The sequence below is a fragment of the Symphalangus syndactylus genome, chromosome 23 (assembly GCF_028878055.3).
Source record: "Symphalangus syndactylus isolate Jambi chromosome 23, NHGRI_mSymSyn1-v2.1_pri, whole genome shotgun sequence".
Lineage (NCBI taxonomy): Eukaryota > Metazoa > Chordata > Mammalia > Primates > Hylobatidae > Symphalangus > Symphalangus syndactylus.
In genome coordinates this window covers 22,992,072-23,010,470 of record NC_072445.2, presented here as the reverse complement: position 1 = coordinate 23,010,470, position 18,399 = coordinate 22,992,072, and the positions used below count along the sequence as shown (strand labels likewise).

General features: G+C 39.3%; 1 protein-coding gene across 1 annotated transcript; it reads right to left on the bottom strand.

The window, feature by feature from the left end:
- Nucleotides 1-909: 909 nt before the first annotated feature.
- On the bottom strand, nt 910-17,794 carry GLYATL3 (glycine-N-acyltransferase like 3). The gene is made up of 5 exons (XM_055263925.2): nt 17,456-17,794; nt 13,456-13,563; nt 11,674-11,800; nt 7,233-7,359; nt 910-2,489 (listed from the first exon to the last, which is right to left on the bottom strand). The coding sequence occupies exons 1-5, from the start codon at nt 17,585-17,587 to the stop codon at nt 2,063-2,065; spliced, it is 921 nt and encodes a 306-aa protein (XP_055119900.1). The 5' UTR covers nt 17,588-17,794; the 3' UTR covers nt 910-2,062.
- Between the last annotated feature and the right edge of the window lie 605 nt (nt 17,795-18,399).

Below are 18,399 nucleotides of genomic sequence, written 5' to 3'. Positions count from 1 at the left end.
ATAGTATAAGAGCAGTTTGGTAGGAAAAAAAATATTTCAAATATGGGGTCTGTTTTGGAGGTGGAGGTGAAGGTAGAAAATTCAGAATGTAACGAGATAAGGGAATAATTATTTACAAAGTGTTCCAAGCTGCTTAAGAGGCCAATTAGCATAATAACTAGTAGTATAGGCTTTGCAATCCAACAAACCCATGTTCTGATCATGATTTGGCCACTTAGAGCCTGCATGACTTTGGTGACTCATAACACCTCTAAGCAGGATTTCCCACAATAAAGCAATACTTTATCCCTCACCAGGATTAAGTTATATACATCTCATATTTGGTACAATTATTAGCACATAGTTAAATGTTAGGCAAATTATCATTAGGAAGAAAATAAGGCTATAATAATATTTCCGTATATCAAGCAGGAGTAACTCATACTTAATCGATGCTAAAGATAATTAGCATCCTTAGGGCATATTCTCCTAAGAGGTTTATGGACTCTGGTTACTTGGTGCTTTCCTCTCTGGATCCAAGGATAGATAAGTTTCCAGGTAACCGTGGGCTCAGGATGAACTAAGCATATATTTACTCTTACTGAGTCCTATTTTTTTAATTAAAATGTGCTTTACTTTGGCCAATTTGTTTCCTTTTCTCAGAATAAAAGCCTAAAAGTTGGATTTTCCCCTATCTTTGTAGTCAGGATTTTGTGACCTCCTTGGGGATAAGAAACCAATATTTTCTATATAGCTAAGTCAATGTTATCAAGACAAGGCAAATCCAACTATTGTGTTAGTGCCTGCTTTTATTGTAAATGGAGAACACAGCTGGTGATGCTTATCTCTTTCTTTACTGCCCTTGAAAAGTATACATACACAAGCAATTGGAACCCAAATTAAGAAATAATGACAAGAATAAAAGAAAAATAAAATTAATATTTTAATTATTTAAGCATTTTGATTTTCATTATAAAGAGGATACATGATTTAGTGAAAATAATAGATTGGAGTTAAAATGGCAGCATTCTGGCTTTGCCTCCAGTACTAATTATAAAGAATATAATCTTGACAAAGTCATTTCTTTTCTCTGGTCCTCAAATTTTTCATATGTAATCAGAGGGTTAAAGTTTATTATCTTATCAAAATTCTGTGAGTATATACCTATACATATAGAAGAAATGAATAGAATGTATATATATGTGTATGCATATATGTTATATATTCATTTGCATACCCCCAAACACTCCTATATATGAATCTTAGCTTTATATGGGAAAGTAGACTATAAATAAGGGGGCTGAAATAGATTATAGGTAAAGTCTAATCCTGTGATGACAGCATTTGTTTATAGCATCAAAATGCCCATATTGTCATTCATCCAAGGCCAATAAGCAGTGGGAAACTGTTAGAAATGCAAATTTTTGGGCCCTACCTCGTAGAAGGAGAGGCCTAGTGATGTGTGTTGCAACCTGCCCTCTGGGTGATTCTGATAAACACTAAAGTGTAAGAAGCACTACATTTGAACATTCCCAGGGCAGTGAACTATAGGCTAGAGTCCCAGGCAGAAGTAAAGAGCAAGTAATTAAAGGGGAAAAAGGAGGTTACTCTACAGAGAACTTGGTGGCAGAGGTGTTAGGAACAGACATAGCAGTGGGGACAGGGGAATAGGATGGCAGTAGGGAAGCGGTGTGGCTTTAAGAATATAGAGCAGAGGTCCAAGCAGCAATCAAAAAGCAGTAGCCACATGGTCCTGTGTTAAATCATTTGTTCTCATGCAGTAATTTCTCCTAGTACACTAAAACTGCTGGCTTTAGAACCTATTCTCCTACAGTGGATCCTAAAGGAGGACAATCGTCCTCAGTCTTCAGCCACAGCTACTCTTCATCCCCACAGCTATTTACTGGAGAAACCTGAGATACGAAAAATTAAGGCTTCTCAAGTGGATCCTGTATGTATTCTCCAGACCCCTTCCAACAACCCAAGAGTCTCCTGATTCCCATTTTAACTCTCCCCTTGTTGGCAGCCAAGAGTGTGTGTATGCTCAGGGAAAGTAAGAAAACCACTGCAGTTTTTCACTGGGCTAGAGATGAGGCAGGCCAGAGAAAGTCGCAGGGGTGAGAATAAGCCTGTGGAAGCGACAAGGCAAGAACTCAGCATGGAGACTCTTCAGGAGGCTTATAGACGCCTTGTTGTCATCCAGGACGTTCCCCTGAGAGGCGAATCCCCGGCTTTGCAACTTCCTGGCCAGCGTGAGGGCCACCAGCCGGCTGTAACCTTTCCTGCGATGTTCTGGCAGGGTGTAGCCATGGCACATAGTGGCAAACTGGTCTGTGATGGACCAGGAGACCGGTTTTCCCTTCTCATCCCGGACACACACACTAGGGAAGCAGGCAATGAGGTTGGCGATGTACCGGAGACATTGTTCATTGCCGCCCCGCGACCAAGTCCGGTTGAGTAGATCCGCATCAGCAACACTCAGGTAGGTTAGTCGTGGGGAAGGCCCGTTGCTAGACCAGAATGACACAAGAACAAACAGGACCTCAGACTCATACGGTTATACATAACTACGCTTTTTTTTTTTCGAGACAGAGGCTTGCTCTGTCGCCCAGGCTGTAGTGCAGTGGCATGATCTCGGCTCACTGCAACCTCTGCCTCCCGGGTTCAAGCAATTCTCCTGCCTCAGCCTCCCAAGTAGCTGGGATTGCAGGTACCCGTCACCATCCCAGCTAATTTTTGTATTTTTAGTAGAGATGGGATTTCACAATGTTGGCCAGGCTGTTCTCGAACTCCTGACCTCGTGATTCACCCCTCTCGGCCTCCCGAAGAGCTGAGGTAATAGGTGTGAGTCACCGTGCCCGACCTATAACTACTCGTTTCATATTGGTTCAAACTGAGAAACCATCCCTGAGAGGGCACCTAAGATTTTCAGTGAGTTAGAATCCACCATTCCCGATTTACGAGCACCTTTCCGGGTTTCATTTCTGAGAAGACAAAACACTTATTACACCAAATTTAAGTTGTTGCTTCTAATTTTGTGTTCACTTGCTTTTGCCTTCAGCACAGGTTAAGGAACGTGTTTCTGTTGTTAAATGAATTAAGTTTGGCCTGCAGCTCCCTCCATACCTTGAGTCCCCATGTGTTGAACTGCAACCTAACTTGACACAAAACCAACCTTAGGAGTATAACGAACAGCTGAGTTTGTTATACAAGCCAATCACAGGCAGGTAAGTGAGCAGACCATGCCCAAATACACAGATACCTAACTGTTGCCAATCAGAGGATTTACCTACTTTGCTTCTGTGTGTGGCGTATAAAATCTCCCACTGGTGGGTGTAACTCTGATCTTCTCATTCTGAGTGCTGCCAGATTCATGAACTGTTCTTTGCTCAAATAAACGTTGCTAATTTTTTTTTTTTTTTCTTTTGAGAGCTTTGCTCTGTCTCTCAGGTTGGAGTGCAGTGGTGCAATCTCAGCTCACTGCAACCTCCACCTCCCCGGTTCATGCGATTTTCGTATCTCGGCCTCCCGTGTATGTGGGATTACAGGTGTGCCACCACGCCTGGCTAATTTTTTTTATTTTTAGTAGAGACAAGTTTTCACCATGTTGGCCAGGCTGGTCTCCAACTCCTGCACTCCAGTGATCCACCATCCTAGACCTCCCAAAGTGTTGGGATTATTACAGGTGTGAGCCACTGCACCCAGACCAATGTTGCTAAATTTAATCTGTCTAAAGTTTTTCTTTTAACACTTTCAGTAAACAACAACAACAACAACAAATACCCTCGGAAGTGCCTTTATTTAGTCCTGACTCTGCTGAAATCCTCTCTGAGGCCTTGGTAAGTCCAGATTCTTGAAGCCCTAATCTTTTGCTCAATAAAAAAAAATGTTTTAGAATAGAGCTTCTGTGGTTATGCATCCATGGCCAAAAAAGAAATAAAATCTCTTAATATGCCAAGCATATGTGCATGCTTTAGAAATGTTTTTTGTTTTTTTGTTTTTTTTTTTGTTTTTTTTTTTTGAGAGGGAGTCTCGCATTGTTGACCAGGCTGGAGTGCAGTGGCTCACTGCAACCTCTGCCCCCTGAGTTCAAGCGATTCTCCTGCCTCAGCCTCCCAAGTAGCTGGGATGACAGGCACGTGCCAACATGCCCAGCTAATTTTTGTATTTTCAGTAGAGATGGGGTTTTGCCATGTTGGCCAGGCTGGTCTCGAACTCCTGACCTCAAGGTGATCCACCCGCCTCGGCAAGTGCTGGGATTACAGGTGTGAGCCACTGCGCCTGGCCATATTTGTTCTTTAAAACTGTCTCCTAGACCTGCTGTTTTCTAGGTTAAATAGTCCCAACCTTCAACTTTTCCATTGGCAGTATTTGTATAGGCCACTAGCTTTCACTGTATTTATTCTAATGTTATGAAAGTTTTTGTTAATTTACTATATAAAGCCCCTGATATTAAGATAAAGAAACATAATTGCTGCAATTTCTAAAAACTGAAATGGATTACTTAGTTGAAAGCCTATGAGGCTGACAGTGCCTCAGAATTTGCTCTCAGTCTTAAAGCTATTAATATCATAAGACTATCCCCAGTGACTGGTAAGAGACTGATAATGTTCTTGTCATCATCTTTATAAAGTAAAAATTTGTGTTTTATTTTAATTAGAGGTGTGTAGCGTTATTGCACATTTCAGGCATATTATCAGCTATGGAACTGGGCCAGTCATCTATCCACTAAGCAGGAGGAATAAAATAGCTGGCTTAATGGAATTTTCAATTGAGTTTTTGAAAATGAACTTTAAAGCAAGGGCAAAGAAGCTTCAGGCAGAAATATCACTGCAAAAAAAAAAACATTGCTAAGGCAAGTGTTTCAGGAGTAGTTTTGTTAGAGACTGACCTTGTTTCCAAAGGGCCGGGTGTTCGAAATAGAGTTCACATAGTTGGGTAATGTCTTAGGTGTTAAAGGCAAATTGTTTGCATCAGTGTTGTGTGGGAAGTTAAGGAAAAAAAAAGACAAAATGTCTAACTGTATGCAAAAGAGATCAATTCAAGTTAAAACCCCATTTCAAAAGGCTTGACTGGACAGAGGAAAATTTTAAATAATACCTCAGGCATACAATAGTAAACAGATTATGGGATACTTCAAAGAACAAATAACCTGGTTTCTTCAACAGAAAAGTAATGCAAAAAATAAAGATGAAGGGGAACTTATAAGTCAAAGGAAACTTTAGATGTATTAAAGAGTTCTATGTATGAACCTTGTTTAGATGTTGATTCAAAACAAACTTAAAAATATTATGACAATATCAGAAATATGAATACTGTTATTTTACTTTAAGGAAATATGTTAACAATATTTTAAGGGAATGTGCAGAAAAGACTAACATAGAAGGCTTGAGGCCATCGCCTTTAAAAAGGCCCATTTGCAAGGCTGACCCTTGGTTGGTGTCTGGGAACGTGGATCTGGAGGGGGGCTACCATTTCCAGGACTCACATAAATGGCTCACTGTGATTAAATTGTGCAAACAGTGTAGATTTTGCTGAACACTGGCTTTCTTCTGCAAGTCTAGGAAATCGATCTGTGCTTGGCAGAGGATGCTGCCAATAAAAATCCTGGGCACTGAGTGTCTAATAATAAGTTTCCCTGGTAGACAACTTTTAGTAGAGCACAGTGGCTCATGCCTGTAATCCCATCACTTGGGGAGGCCCTGACAGAAGGATTGCTTGAGGCCAGGAGTTTGAAACATTTTACACATATCATTATAGGTCACTGCTTAGGGACTGAGCACATTCTGTGTGACTCCACTGAGAGAGAACTCTTGGAAGCTTGTGCCTGGTTTCCTCTGGACTTTACCCAGTGCTCTCTTTCCCTTTGTTGATTTTGCATTTTATCTTTTCATTGTAATCAATCATAGCCATGAGTATATTTGCTGAGTCCTGTGTGTCAACATAGTGAACCATAGAACCTGTGGGTATTCTTGGGGACCTCGGACACAAGAGTAATATCAGTATAGTGGGTATTTTTTTAAGACTCATTTTTTAGAGTTACATATTAAAATATTTAAGGATAATGTCTGGGACATTTTCTTCAAAATAATCCAGGAAGTGGAAAGAATATATAGTTGTATGAATTAAATAAGGTCAGCTACATATTGGTGGGAGGTTCTTTATACTGTCCTTTTAACTTTTATGTGTGTTTGAAATTTTCATAATTAAAAATACAATAAAAGAAAATCCAGTTGCTTTCCTATGACTTAAAATGTACATTCTTCTTAAGGTTTAGTGCTGTTTTGCTCAACTATTTCTTCAACATTCACTGTAGGAGTAAAGAAAATTAACATTCATTGAGGTGGGTGATTTTTAATTATCTTGCTTCAGTCTCTTCCAAAACAACATGTCAGGAAAATATTATAACAATTTTTTAAATATTAACTGGCTTGGTTTAATCATGCTACATTATATACATTTATCAAGACATCACATTGTACCCCATGAATGTGTACAGTTATTGTTTGTTGATTTAAAATGATATTAAACAACACTGAAAGGAATGAATTCGGGAGAAATTGAGACTCAGAAAGGTAATTAGTAAATGACAGAGCAGGGACTCCAAAAGAAGAATAAATGCAGATACAAACTAATCAATGTTTTGAAAGATTGCATCTGGAGTTGGACTTGGGATTCTTTCTTGGCTTTATAATTTACCCCTGTGTGTTACTTCATCTCTGTTTAAAAAGGTGTGTAGGGGCGGGAGAGGCAATAATAATAGTCCTACTTTACAGGGTTGTGGAAAGAACTAATGGGATAATATATTTAAGACATGTAGTCCCTGGCAAATAAGAGCTCAACATAAGTCAGCTATATACCCCCATCCCTGAAACAGCAAAAACAATAATAACCTTGGACTCAGACAGTATAAAGTATTTAGAATTATTTGAGGGATGAGGACACCAAGGAATACTTTTTCCATGGATACTATGAAAACACAGGAATTCTGAGTTCATTTATAACTATGGACAAAGATACTGATTTGATTTTCAATGAAATTATGAGCAGTGAAGCACAGGAGAGAGGAGAAGAGTAAGCACACACAAACACACACACACACACACACACACACACACACACACATTTATGCTCAATGGTTGAAATCCAAAGTGCCTAGATATTCCATGGTGATACTAAGTATTCCAGTTACTGCTACCTGTACTTCTATAGCAGTAAGTCCTGCCCCAAATGCAAAAACTTGGTTTACATACAGGAAACTGGTATCTGGCAGAGTTGAAACAGGAGAAAAATGAACAGCCTTGAAGGAAGTTAGCTTTACATTCAACTGCTTTGAGTTGGCAACCACTTTGGAAACATCATATAACTCACTCTGCAGCCCTGTGTATAGAAAGACATAATTTAATATGTGGGCATTTTAGTTGAAAGAGCAAAAAGTAAATTTGTTGCAGTAATTTTATACTGAGAATCATCAATACTAGCAGTTTGCCACCTTGTATTATCCTAACCACTATATATTTACATCTAAATTATTACAGCTATTGTCTAAGTTTCAAATTTTTGTAGGAGTTTCACATTCCCATGATGTTGCCCATTGGGACCACTCATCACGATGTTCATAGAAACTTATGATGGGAATATCTCATGGGACTTTAGAATTTCTTGGGAGAATATTAATACTTTGAACTCTCACACTAACCTTAAGCTCTATGAAATAAAGGATGACATTTTAGAGCTCTAAAAGTCTATGAAGTATACAAGAGCTTAGATTTGTTTGGCGTGGCAAACCAACTTCAAAGACTCTCTTTCAGTCTATTACACCTCGCCATTACAGAACGCAAGGTGTAAACTCAGTGTTGGTGAGATTTACCCTGAACTTACCTTACCTATTGCACTTGTCATAGTTATTTGATAAATCTTGATTCAGTAGGTGTTGTATATATATAAAGTGCTGTGCTAGACAATGTTCATAGTGGTACACAAAAATGGTATGGTTCCTATTCTTTATTTTATTTAGAAACAGGGTCTTGCTCTCTTGCCCAGGTTAGAGTGCAGTGGAATGATCATAGCTTCCTATAACCATGAACTCCTGGGCTCAAATGATCCCCCTCTTTCAGCCTCCTGAGTGCGTACCACCGCTTGGCTGATTTATTTTTTAAGTTTTTGTTTTGTTTTGTTTTTGTAGAGATGGGGTCTCCCTATAAGTCCAGGCTGGTCTCAAACTCCTGGCCTCAAGTGATCCTCCTGCCTTAGTCTCCCAAAGTGCTTGGATTATAGGCATAATCCACCATGCCTGGCCCTTCCTGGTCTTTGTTCTTAGAGAGCTTATAGTATGATTCCTTTCTCCACCTTTCCAAATACCCATCTACTCCGTCCTTTGCAGTCTGTGTCCTGATGGATTGAATTCTCTGCAAACTGACTTTTCCTCTTCCCATGACTAATGGCTTGTTTCCTCCCCTCTGGTAAGGCTCTTCAGTGTGGGCCCAGGACTTCTTGAAGAACGCATGAGTGGGAAGGTGTATTGAACACAATGTGCTATCTGAGCCTTGGCTCCTCCCTCAGGGAGTTAAGCCTCAGAAAAGATAAGTAGGCTTTTGAGTTAATGTTATTAAAATTGTAGATGCTGTGGCTAGTGTCTCATATTATAACACTGAATTCCATCTAAGTAATTCAAAAGACTATGAGAAAAAAGGAGGCAGTGCCTACTTTTCAAGTGTGTGTTCTTAAACACACTATAGTTTAATTTTGGTCTCAAATTTTTTAATCTACATGTTTTCCTTCAATCCCTATCCCCACTCTTTGATTCTCTCAGTTCATTTGTTTAAAAAACCCAGGTGTTTGCTGTGCAGTTTTCACAATCTTGGATTTTGTTGATTGCCTCTTCATGGTGTTCTTGATCATGTCCTTTTGTCGTCTTTACAAGTTACAACTTTTAACAAATGATTTTCTCCTTTCCCACAAGTGAAAGGAACCTCCACATCTTGCTCTGCCTCTTTCTACCTACCTTCTCATGAGAAGAGTGGCTAACTGGATAAGCCAGGATTCAGGACATTTATCAGACTAGTTACCAATAAGCAGGCTTCTGAAACTCTCAGGTTAATACACATGTAGATAATCTTTTTCACATCAGTGCAACCAGTAATGAGCAGAAGAGCCTGGCCTGTGTGGGTAGCTGTATACTTTTTCACTTCCTGCTTTCATATGGCAAACTAAAGGGGTTTAGCTACTCTGGGTAGCTTGTTGGGTTAAACATGATTTAATATTGTTCATTAATGGCTGTCAGATTAACAATGGCAAAGGCATTCCTATGCAGGATGTGTCATTCCTCTGGATATCAAGTCCTGAAGCAGCTCCATCACCTAGTGCTTGATCTACCCAGGAGCCAAACTAGTATCTGTGACTGGAGCCTGCACTGTGGCAGATGTTGATCATGTTGTGCCTGGTTTCCTCTGGACTTTACCCAATGCTCTCTTTCCCTTTGTTGATTTTGCATTTTATCTTTTCATTGTAATCAATCATAGCCAGGAGTATATTTGCTGAGTCCTGTGTGTCAACATAGTGAACCATAGAACTTGTGGGTATTCTTGGGGATCTTGGACACAAGGGTAATATCAGTATAGTGGGTGTTTTTTTAAGACTCATTTTTTAGAGTTTTTGGCCTTATGGCCAGTAGGTAGGCTTTTGGAATTGTGTTATGGAAACAGAGAGGATTTATGACCTTTGTGGGTACTCCAATTAAGAATAGTAAACACACCAGTGACTTCTTAGAAGATATTCAGTATTCCAAGAACACTACAGCTGTTACTGCAGAAGTCTGTAGTCAAAAGACCACAGGAGAAGCCAAGGGTAATGTCCAGGCTGACTTATGTGCTAAATGAGGGACCTTTACTACTCCAGCTATATTAGGTGATACTAATTCACATTTGTCCTCACCAAACCTTCAGAAAGAATGATTGGGTCAATTTACATGACTATAACTTACTCACAACTATCAGCTCAGCCTTCTGAAAAGGATATTGGAAATTATATAACTTTTTTCTATATGATGATGGATTGAGGTGATTTAGTGATAATAGGCCTGTAGCACAAAGATCCATCCAATTACTACCATGATTTTTCACACCAATGAGGAAATTTATTCATTTCCATGTTAAAGTAATACTGGTCAGAACATTTTTTTCTAAATTGGCTGTGGAAGTGATAGAATCATGTCTCATTTCTAGCCAGCGTGACTGGGGCAAATCTGTAAAGGTGAGAGATAGTTTAGAGCTTCCTGCATAAGGTCTTTTTGCGCATTTACGAATAATTTTTTTTTTTTTTTTTGAGACGGAGTCTTGCTCTGTCGCCCAGGCTGGGGTGCAGTGGTGTGATCTCGGCTCACTGCAAGCTCCACCTCCTGGGTTCATGCCATTCTCCTGCCTCAGCCTCCCAAGTAGCTGGGACTACAGGTGCCCGCCACCACGCCTGGCTAATTTTTTTTTTATTTTTAGTAGAGACAGGGTTTCACCATGTTAGCCAGGATGATCTCAATCTCCTGACCTCATGATCTACCCACCTCGGCCTCCCGAAGTGCTGGGATTACAGGTGTGAGTCACCGCACCTGACTATGAATAAATTTTATACATCTGAAGTCTTTGGGTTATGACCATGTGTCAATCATTATTTGTAAATTCTCCAGGTGGATAGAAGCTTTTCCTTATTGGAGGGCCTTAGCTTTCTGTAGTTGAAAAAAAATACTAGACTTTATATTTCCAGTATGAGGTTCCCTACTCTCCTGTTAAATGATCAAGGAACTCATTTCACTGGAACAATCATAAACAACAACTTTATTGCCTGTGCCAACACCTAATCATTATGAAAAGTTGGAAGAGTAAGTGTACACTGAAGCTGAAACTATTCATCTAAACTGTCAGAAACCCTTAATCTTATTCTCTCCTGGCATAAAGTTCTGCCCCAAGCCCTGATGGCCATGCCGTTATCTCTTCACAGCTCATATAAACTCTTTCTGTATAAAATCACTTTAGCAGCTTAATCAATAGGGTGAGACCCTGTCTCAACAACAACAACAACAACAAAAAGGGCCCTGTGTGGTGCCACCTGTAGTCCTAGCTACTCAGGAAGCTGAGGAGAGAGGATCCTTGAGCCCAGGAGTTCATGGCTGCAGTGAGCTATGATCACATCACTGCATCCAGCCTAGGTTGCAGAGCAAGACCTTGACTCAGAAAAAAAAAAAAAGTCATTTGAGGACATTTTATGCAGATCAATCGATTATTTCTTTCCAGAATCAACTGCTTCAGAAAAAATAGTGGCTAAGACCTAAATTATAGTTATTTTAAAAGTGTGATAGAAAAGGATTAAAACCAATACGGAAAAATATTCTCTGATTCTCACTGATATCCATCCATATTACAGTAATAGTAGAAAAAATATGTCACGTAAGAACAGCTCCATTTAAATGGTCTCTTTTTATCCTGAAGGCCATGCATGCCTCATTAGAAGTGACAAATAAGTGTTCTTACAACACTAGAATATAGAAATGGTAAATGCATAAAATGTATGTGTATGTATTTATACATATATGTGTATATACTTTAATCTATATATTTTCATATATATGAAATATCTATATCTACCTGGATATATGCTAAGGAGGAAAAAAAACCAGCATAATATAAGTCTTGCACTTGACCTCACCTTGTATTTGAAAAACTTGGTCCCAGTTAAAAACATCACATTCTTCCAATAGCTGTTGATAAGCCCTGACATCCTTGTAGAACACAGCATAGGCATTCGTATAATGATCAAGGTTATCTGTCTCAGCCTAGGACAGAAGACATAATCACAAAAACATAAACATATTATCTGGATAATCCAAATCTTAGGTAGATTAGATACTATTAGCTGGACATGTCTAGCTAATTTTTATAGAGGGCTAACAAAATTAGCCCCCTATAAAATAATGGCTAAACGGGAATGGGGCTAATATGCTGTAGTGAGGGGAAAATGAAATTTTGTAGCTTTTGCTTGATTCTTCTGGGATTAGGAAAGAGTTTTTCTTTCTTTTTTTTTTTTTTTGAGACGGAATCTCGCTCTGTTGCAAGGCTGGAGTGCAATGGCATGATCTCAGCTCACTGCAATCTCTGCCTCCCCAGTTCAAGCGATTCTCCTGCTTCAGCCTCCTGAGTAGCTGGGATTACAGGCGCACGCCACCACACCCAGCTATTTTTTGTATTTTTAGTAGAGATGAGGTTTCACCGTGTTGGCCAGGATGGTCTTGATCTCCTGACGTCATGATCTGCTCGCCTCGGCCTCCGAAAGTGTTGGGATTACAGGCATGAGGCACTGTGCCCGGCTGATTTTTTCTTGATTCTTTCTCCTGGGATTAGGAAAGGTTTTGTTTTGTTTAAACATTTTAAAAATTATTTTTTATTTTTTAGCAACAGGGTCTTGCTTTGTTGCCCAGGCTGGAGTGCAGTGGTGAAATCATAGCTGACTGTAGCCTCGGACTCCTGGGCTCAAGCAAACCCCCTGCCTCAGCCTCTCAAGTAGGTGGGACTACAGGCATGAGGCACCACATCTGGCTAGGAACGTTTTAAGACATCTATTTCACATTTTTCTAGGATTTTGTTTATTTATAAAAATAAAGAGGGTATATAACTCAGTGGATTCACCTCCAAGAATTACAACTCTCAGAATCTTCCTAATGTGGTCAGGATGGTACCTCTTTGGCCACATGAGCTTCTCCTTGGTCTCAGGGGCAGAATGGGGCAGATGTTGTCTTCACTCTTCTTCCAAATACCCACATGACCAAAGTCATCAGTCATAAGGAATCATTCACCCAGGGAAAAAGCTAGTATCTATAAGTCAGCCATTTGTGCTTCATCCTTCTAGAAATCATGAAACACTAAGCAACCACTTTATTGAACATGTTTGGACTAGAGGTTTTTCAAGTTCCTGACACTCTGAAGCCAGTCAAATTAGAAACTAATGCTGAGGCTGGGCATACTGGCTCATGCCTGTAATCCCAGCACTTTGGGAGCCCGAGGCAGACGGATCACCTGAAGTCAGGAGTTCGAGATCAGCCTGGCCAACATGGTGAAATCCCATCTCTACTAAAGTGTCTACTAAAAATACAAATATTAGCCAGGCATGGTGGTGGGTGCCTATAATCCCAACTACTCAGGAGGCAGAGGCAGGAGAATCGGTTGAACCTGGGAAGTGGAGATTACAATGAGCTGAGATCATGCCACTGCACTCCAGTCTGGGTGACAGAATGAGAGAGAGAGAGGGAGAGAGGCAGGGGAGGGAGGGAGGGAGGGAAAGAAGGAAGGGAAAGAAAGAAAGAAAAGAAATGAATGGTGAAACAGATAGTGTTGTAAGCTAATGTAAATGGCTACTATGGTTATAAAATACCATTACCTGTTTTTTCTTTCCAATTCTTATTATTTTTTAATTTTTTACCTTTCAAAACTGTACCTCTCTTTGTCGTCGGGTGATAACAGCTTTGAAATCTGGCCATGAATCCAACACTACTTCCTTTTGAAAGGGGTTCCCACGATTTATGTTCATCACTGCTCCGTAAACCTGAGTCAGATAACCCGGAGAGACAAGCCAATCATACTATTACCTGTTTCAGTCACATATTATCTTCTTCTTCTTTTTTTTTTTTTTTTTTTTTTTGAGACGAAGTCTCGCTCTGTTGCCCAGGCTGGAGTGCAGTGGCACAATCTCAGCTCACTGCAAGCTCCGCCTCCCGGGTTCACGCCATTCTCCTGCCTCAGCCTCTCTGAGTAGCTGGGACTACAGGCGCCCGCCACTACGCCCGGCTAATTTTTTGTATTTTTAGTAGAGACGGGGTTTCACCGTGGTCTCGATCTCCTGACCTCGTGATCTGCCCGCCTCGGCCTCCCAAAGTGCTGGGATTACAAGCGTGAGCCACCGCGCCCGGCCCACATATTATCTTCTTTACCTCTTATTCTACTGTGTAATCATGTCCACGAGAGGGGAAATTATAAATATATATATACATACATTCAGACACATAATAGACACACATATTAATTTTTCTATTGTTATTTTGTCAGTGCACATGAAAACTGGTAAAAAGTCTATGAAATCCTATAAAAACTCTTTCCAAACCTAGTTTTTTGTAGGATAGCCGTGAGAGATACCAAATTCATAGGCTTACTAGGTGGGTACTTGGCACATAGGTCAGCAGTAAATACTTGCTGAATGAATCAGGATAACATATGCACTTAGGGTTCATGCATATTTAAAAATTTCCGCAAATAATTTTGATGCTCAGCTGCTTTTCAAGCCCAGTATACCACTTGAAAATCACCTGTGAAATGCAACTACTTCTTCAACCCTAAATTACAATTAGACATCGTAAGAGGGTGACACCAACTCAAATTAAAACAAACAAACAAACAAACAAAAACTGCACTTTAGATTTGATGGAGCAAGGCTCTATAAGCATTCCCTGAGGGCTATAACGATGTCTCATTCATTATTATGTCCATGGAGCCTGACATAGATGATTGAATGCTTGGTGACTCAACCAAACTGGAATAATATTAGAATTCTTTCTATGGCCTTTCACATTTTTTCTTTTCTTTCTTTAAAGTTTGCCCTTCTTTTATTATTACTATTATTTTGCAACAGTGTCTCACTCTGTCATCCAGGCTGGAGTGTTGTGGGGCAATCACAGATGACTGCAGCCTTGAACTCCTCAGTCTCGCTCTGTCATCCAGGCTGGAGTGCAGTGGCGCGATCTCTGCTCACTGCAACTTCCACCTCCTGGGTTCAAACGATTCTCCCACCCCAGCCTCCTGAGTAGCTGGGACTAAGGCAAGCACCACCACAGCTGGATAATTTAAAAAAATTTTTTTATAGAGATGGGGTCTCATTATGTTGCCCAGGCTGGTCTCGAACTCCTGGGTTCAAGTGATCCTCCCACCTTGGCCTTCCAAAGTATTGAAATTACAGGCATGAGCCACCATATGCAGCCATATATTTTTCCCTACTAAGAAGGATGACTGTCCTACAAAATAGCTTTAATATGTCACATGTATGTTTGTAGAGGTTGGACAAAGTTGGTGGTAACAAGGACTGCTGAACTATAGGAATCCTTTTTACCACCATTCATGTTCATCAACAGTGAAATGAATAAATACATTGTGGCACATTGGTACTATAGATTACAAAGCGGCAATCAAATTAGTTTCACAAACATGATGTTGAGCAAAAGAAGTTAGATACGAAAAAGATACTTACTGTGTGATCCAATTTATGTTACATTCAAAACAGGCAAAACTAAATTATGGCTTTGGAAGTCAGGATAGTGGTCACTTTTAGGGAACAGGAAGAGGTAGTGGTTGGAAAGGGGCATTGCAGGTGGGAAGGAGTGATGTCAAAAGTAATTTTCTTTCTCTGTAGTAGTGGATGTTATGTAGGCATTTGCTTTATGAAAATTCATTGAGCTGCATAATTAAATTGTGTGCACTTTGTAGCTAGCATGTGTTAGATTTCAATGGACTTTGTTTTGCTTTGTTTTGTTTATAAGGACATTGGAACCTACATTTACTTCCCTTATCACTTTCTTGTTTAATTAAAAAACAACTTTTTTAAAGAAATGGGACCTTGCTGGCCTTGAACTCCCGGGCTCAAATGAACCTACTGCCTCTGCTTTCCGAGTAGCTGGGACTACAAGCTTGCTACCGCACCTGACTTTATCACTATTGTAATCTAAATCACTCATTTTCTTCAATGCCTAGAATTGTACAACTTTCTTCTATATTACGCAATCTGGACCTCATTCACATATCCTCATAGAAGGAGTCTTTCCAAATTGGGTTCGGCTTATATTATTGTGTAACATGGGTCACCCTTAGTGAAAATTCAAGATCTAAAGTAACCTGGAAGGGTCATGTTTGTTCTGTTAATCATTAAATTATGTGGCTGCTCATCTTGCATATACAGAGTAATGTTTATTAATATAGTTTCACATGAGGAAACTATACATTCTTACTCAAGAATGTAACCTAAATATGATTGGAATGCTTAGCATGTTAAAAGGCAAAAATCCTTTCAATATTCAGATTCAGAAAGAAAAAAACATAACTTATTTGTATAGGATTTGGAACCAAGTGAAATATTTGACACTGGTTAAATACAAACTCTTCCAATAGCTATTTATTCAAAGGGTGAATGTTGAGTTGAGGGGGTGTGGCTAGAAGGATGTCAATGTGCCGGGGGAATGAGATGAGAGCTTATGAAGGAACTTTGGAAGGATATTTAATCACTTAAACACTAAGCTGAGGTTACAAAATCCATAGCCAAAAACTCCAAAAAATGGAGGAAGTGTAAATAAACAAAACTGTATTTTCTTTAATATTTTAATTCTCTAACATCTTTTATTATCCTGTAAAGGTAACTGAAATTTTTTTCATTATCTCTGGCAAAATAATTATTTGGACATATTATTAAAGCAAAGTAGCCTACCATTTCATTCTATTAATTCACTTCAGTGTCAGCATTGATCTTGGGAAAATTTGGGTCGGATTGTCAGTTTGGTACCTTTTATTTTTTAGCCAAATGATTCCAAATTATTATTCACATTTTCGTTACCACATACAGTTTGAGCATGATCAATAAGGCAAAATGGCCAGATTTAATTCACCCAGTATAGTGCATTAGAGGACTCCTTCTAGATCACTTTTGTTCAAATTTTAATGCACATAAGGATTAAATAGGGTCTTTGGTAACAATGTAAGTCTCTGTCTTCACAAATTCTTATTTGTTATGTCTCTCATGGGTGATTTGCATGCCACTCGCATTTGAAAACCAGGCATAGGGCAGTCTCCTTGCCCAAAAAATTCAGCTCTTAAAGGCAATTTCACTGCATTTATAACAAGATCTAAACCTCAGTTCTATTATTTTAACTAGATTATGTTCTTAACTGCAGTGCCACCTAGTCCATACCCTTCTGCTATTTAAAATACTTTAGAACTCAAATTTATTTAGAAATAATCTAGAAATTACCTAAATTTCTTTAGGAGTCATCCAGGTGACTATGAAAAGTGTAGTTTCCAGGGGGTGAGAGGAAAGGGGAGGGAGAGCATTAGGACAAATACCTAATGCGTGTAGGGCTTAAAACCTAGATGATGGGTTGATAGGTGCAGCAAACCACCATGGCACATGTATACTTCTGTAACAAATCTGCACATTCAGCACATGCATCCCAGAACTTAAAGTTTAAAAAAAAAAAAGAAAGGAAAAAAAGAAAAGTATAATTCCCTGGGCCTTATCCACAGTCTATTCAATCTGTCTCTAGCAGGAGGGAGCTGGGAAGCTGTATGTTTAACAAGTGCTCCTAGAGAGTCTTCTTTTCAGAAAAAAAAGAAAATAGCCACAAGTTTGACATTATTTTACAGATTAACACAATAAAGAAATAAAATTATTAATTTTATGGTACCTTGAGTGATTCAGGAAAGCAACTCTTCAACATTTTCTCCAGTATCAGTAATTTGGTAGAACAGTTTAGCACCAACATCTTTTCCAGAGCTCTTGCAACTCCACACCTAATTAGAAACTTGAAGGTAGGCATTTAATTTTTGCCTGTTAATATTTGGATCTATTTAGGAGTATTCTTGTAATTCTATTTTCATTGGGTATAATTCTGACTGCCATTGCTCCCTCTGAAGAGGGAAAAAGGAAGATGGGGAGGCACTGGGATGGGTAAACCAGAGAATACATGGGAAGTGTTAATGACCTAATCCCGAACAGATGTGAATATCTATCCTTGGTTAAGTCTATTATATACATTGATTGTACTCTAAACTCTGTCTTCAGAGCATGTATAACAGTTGTAATTTTGTATTTATTTGTGTTTTATTTGATCTAAATTCATCCTGAGTAACCTATAAGCTGTATGAAGGTAGGACCAATGCCTTCTTTGTGCTCCACTGTATCCACAGCACCTGCCAAAGGACCTGGCACACAGTAGGGATATTCCAAATAGTTGACGAATGGAAAATATGAAGCTCAGGGTAAGAACCTCGAGCTAAGTTGGAAAACATCTTTTTCACAATGTGGGGCAAAGATTAGAGAAAGACTTGAGTGGGTCGGGTCGTTATGAGGAACAACTGGAGAGAAATACCTAGATTAAAGATGAAGAATCAGAAGTAGTCAAAGGCTGAGACTCATTTTAGCCTGATAAAATTAAAGAAAAAAGAAGGGCCTAAATATAATGTATGCAAAGTCATCTGTTCTCACGCAATTAGATTTTTTATTAGATTTGGGGGCTTCACCTCCCCTGCTTTGTTACTTATCAAAAAAGTAGTGACAACCCTCCCCTAGTATATCATAGATTTAACTCCTTTTTTCCTTTTAAGTGGAAAGGGGCAGGGGTTGCCCCTC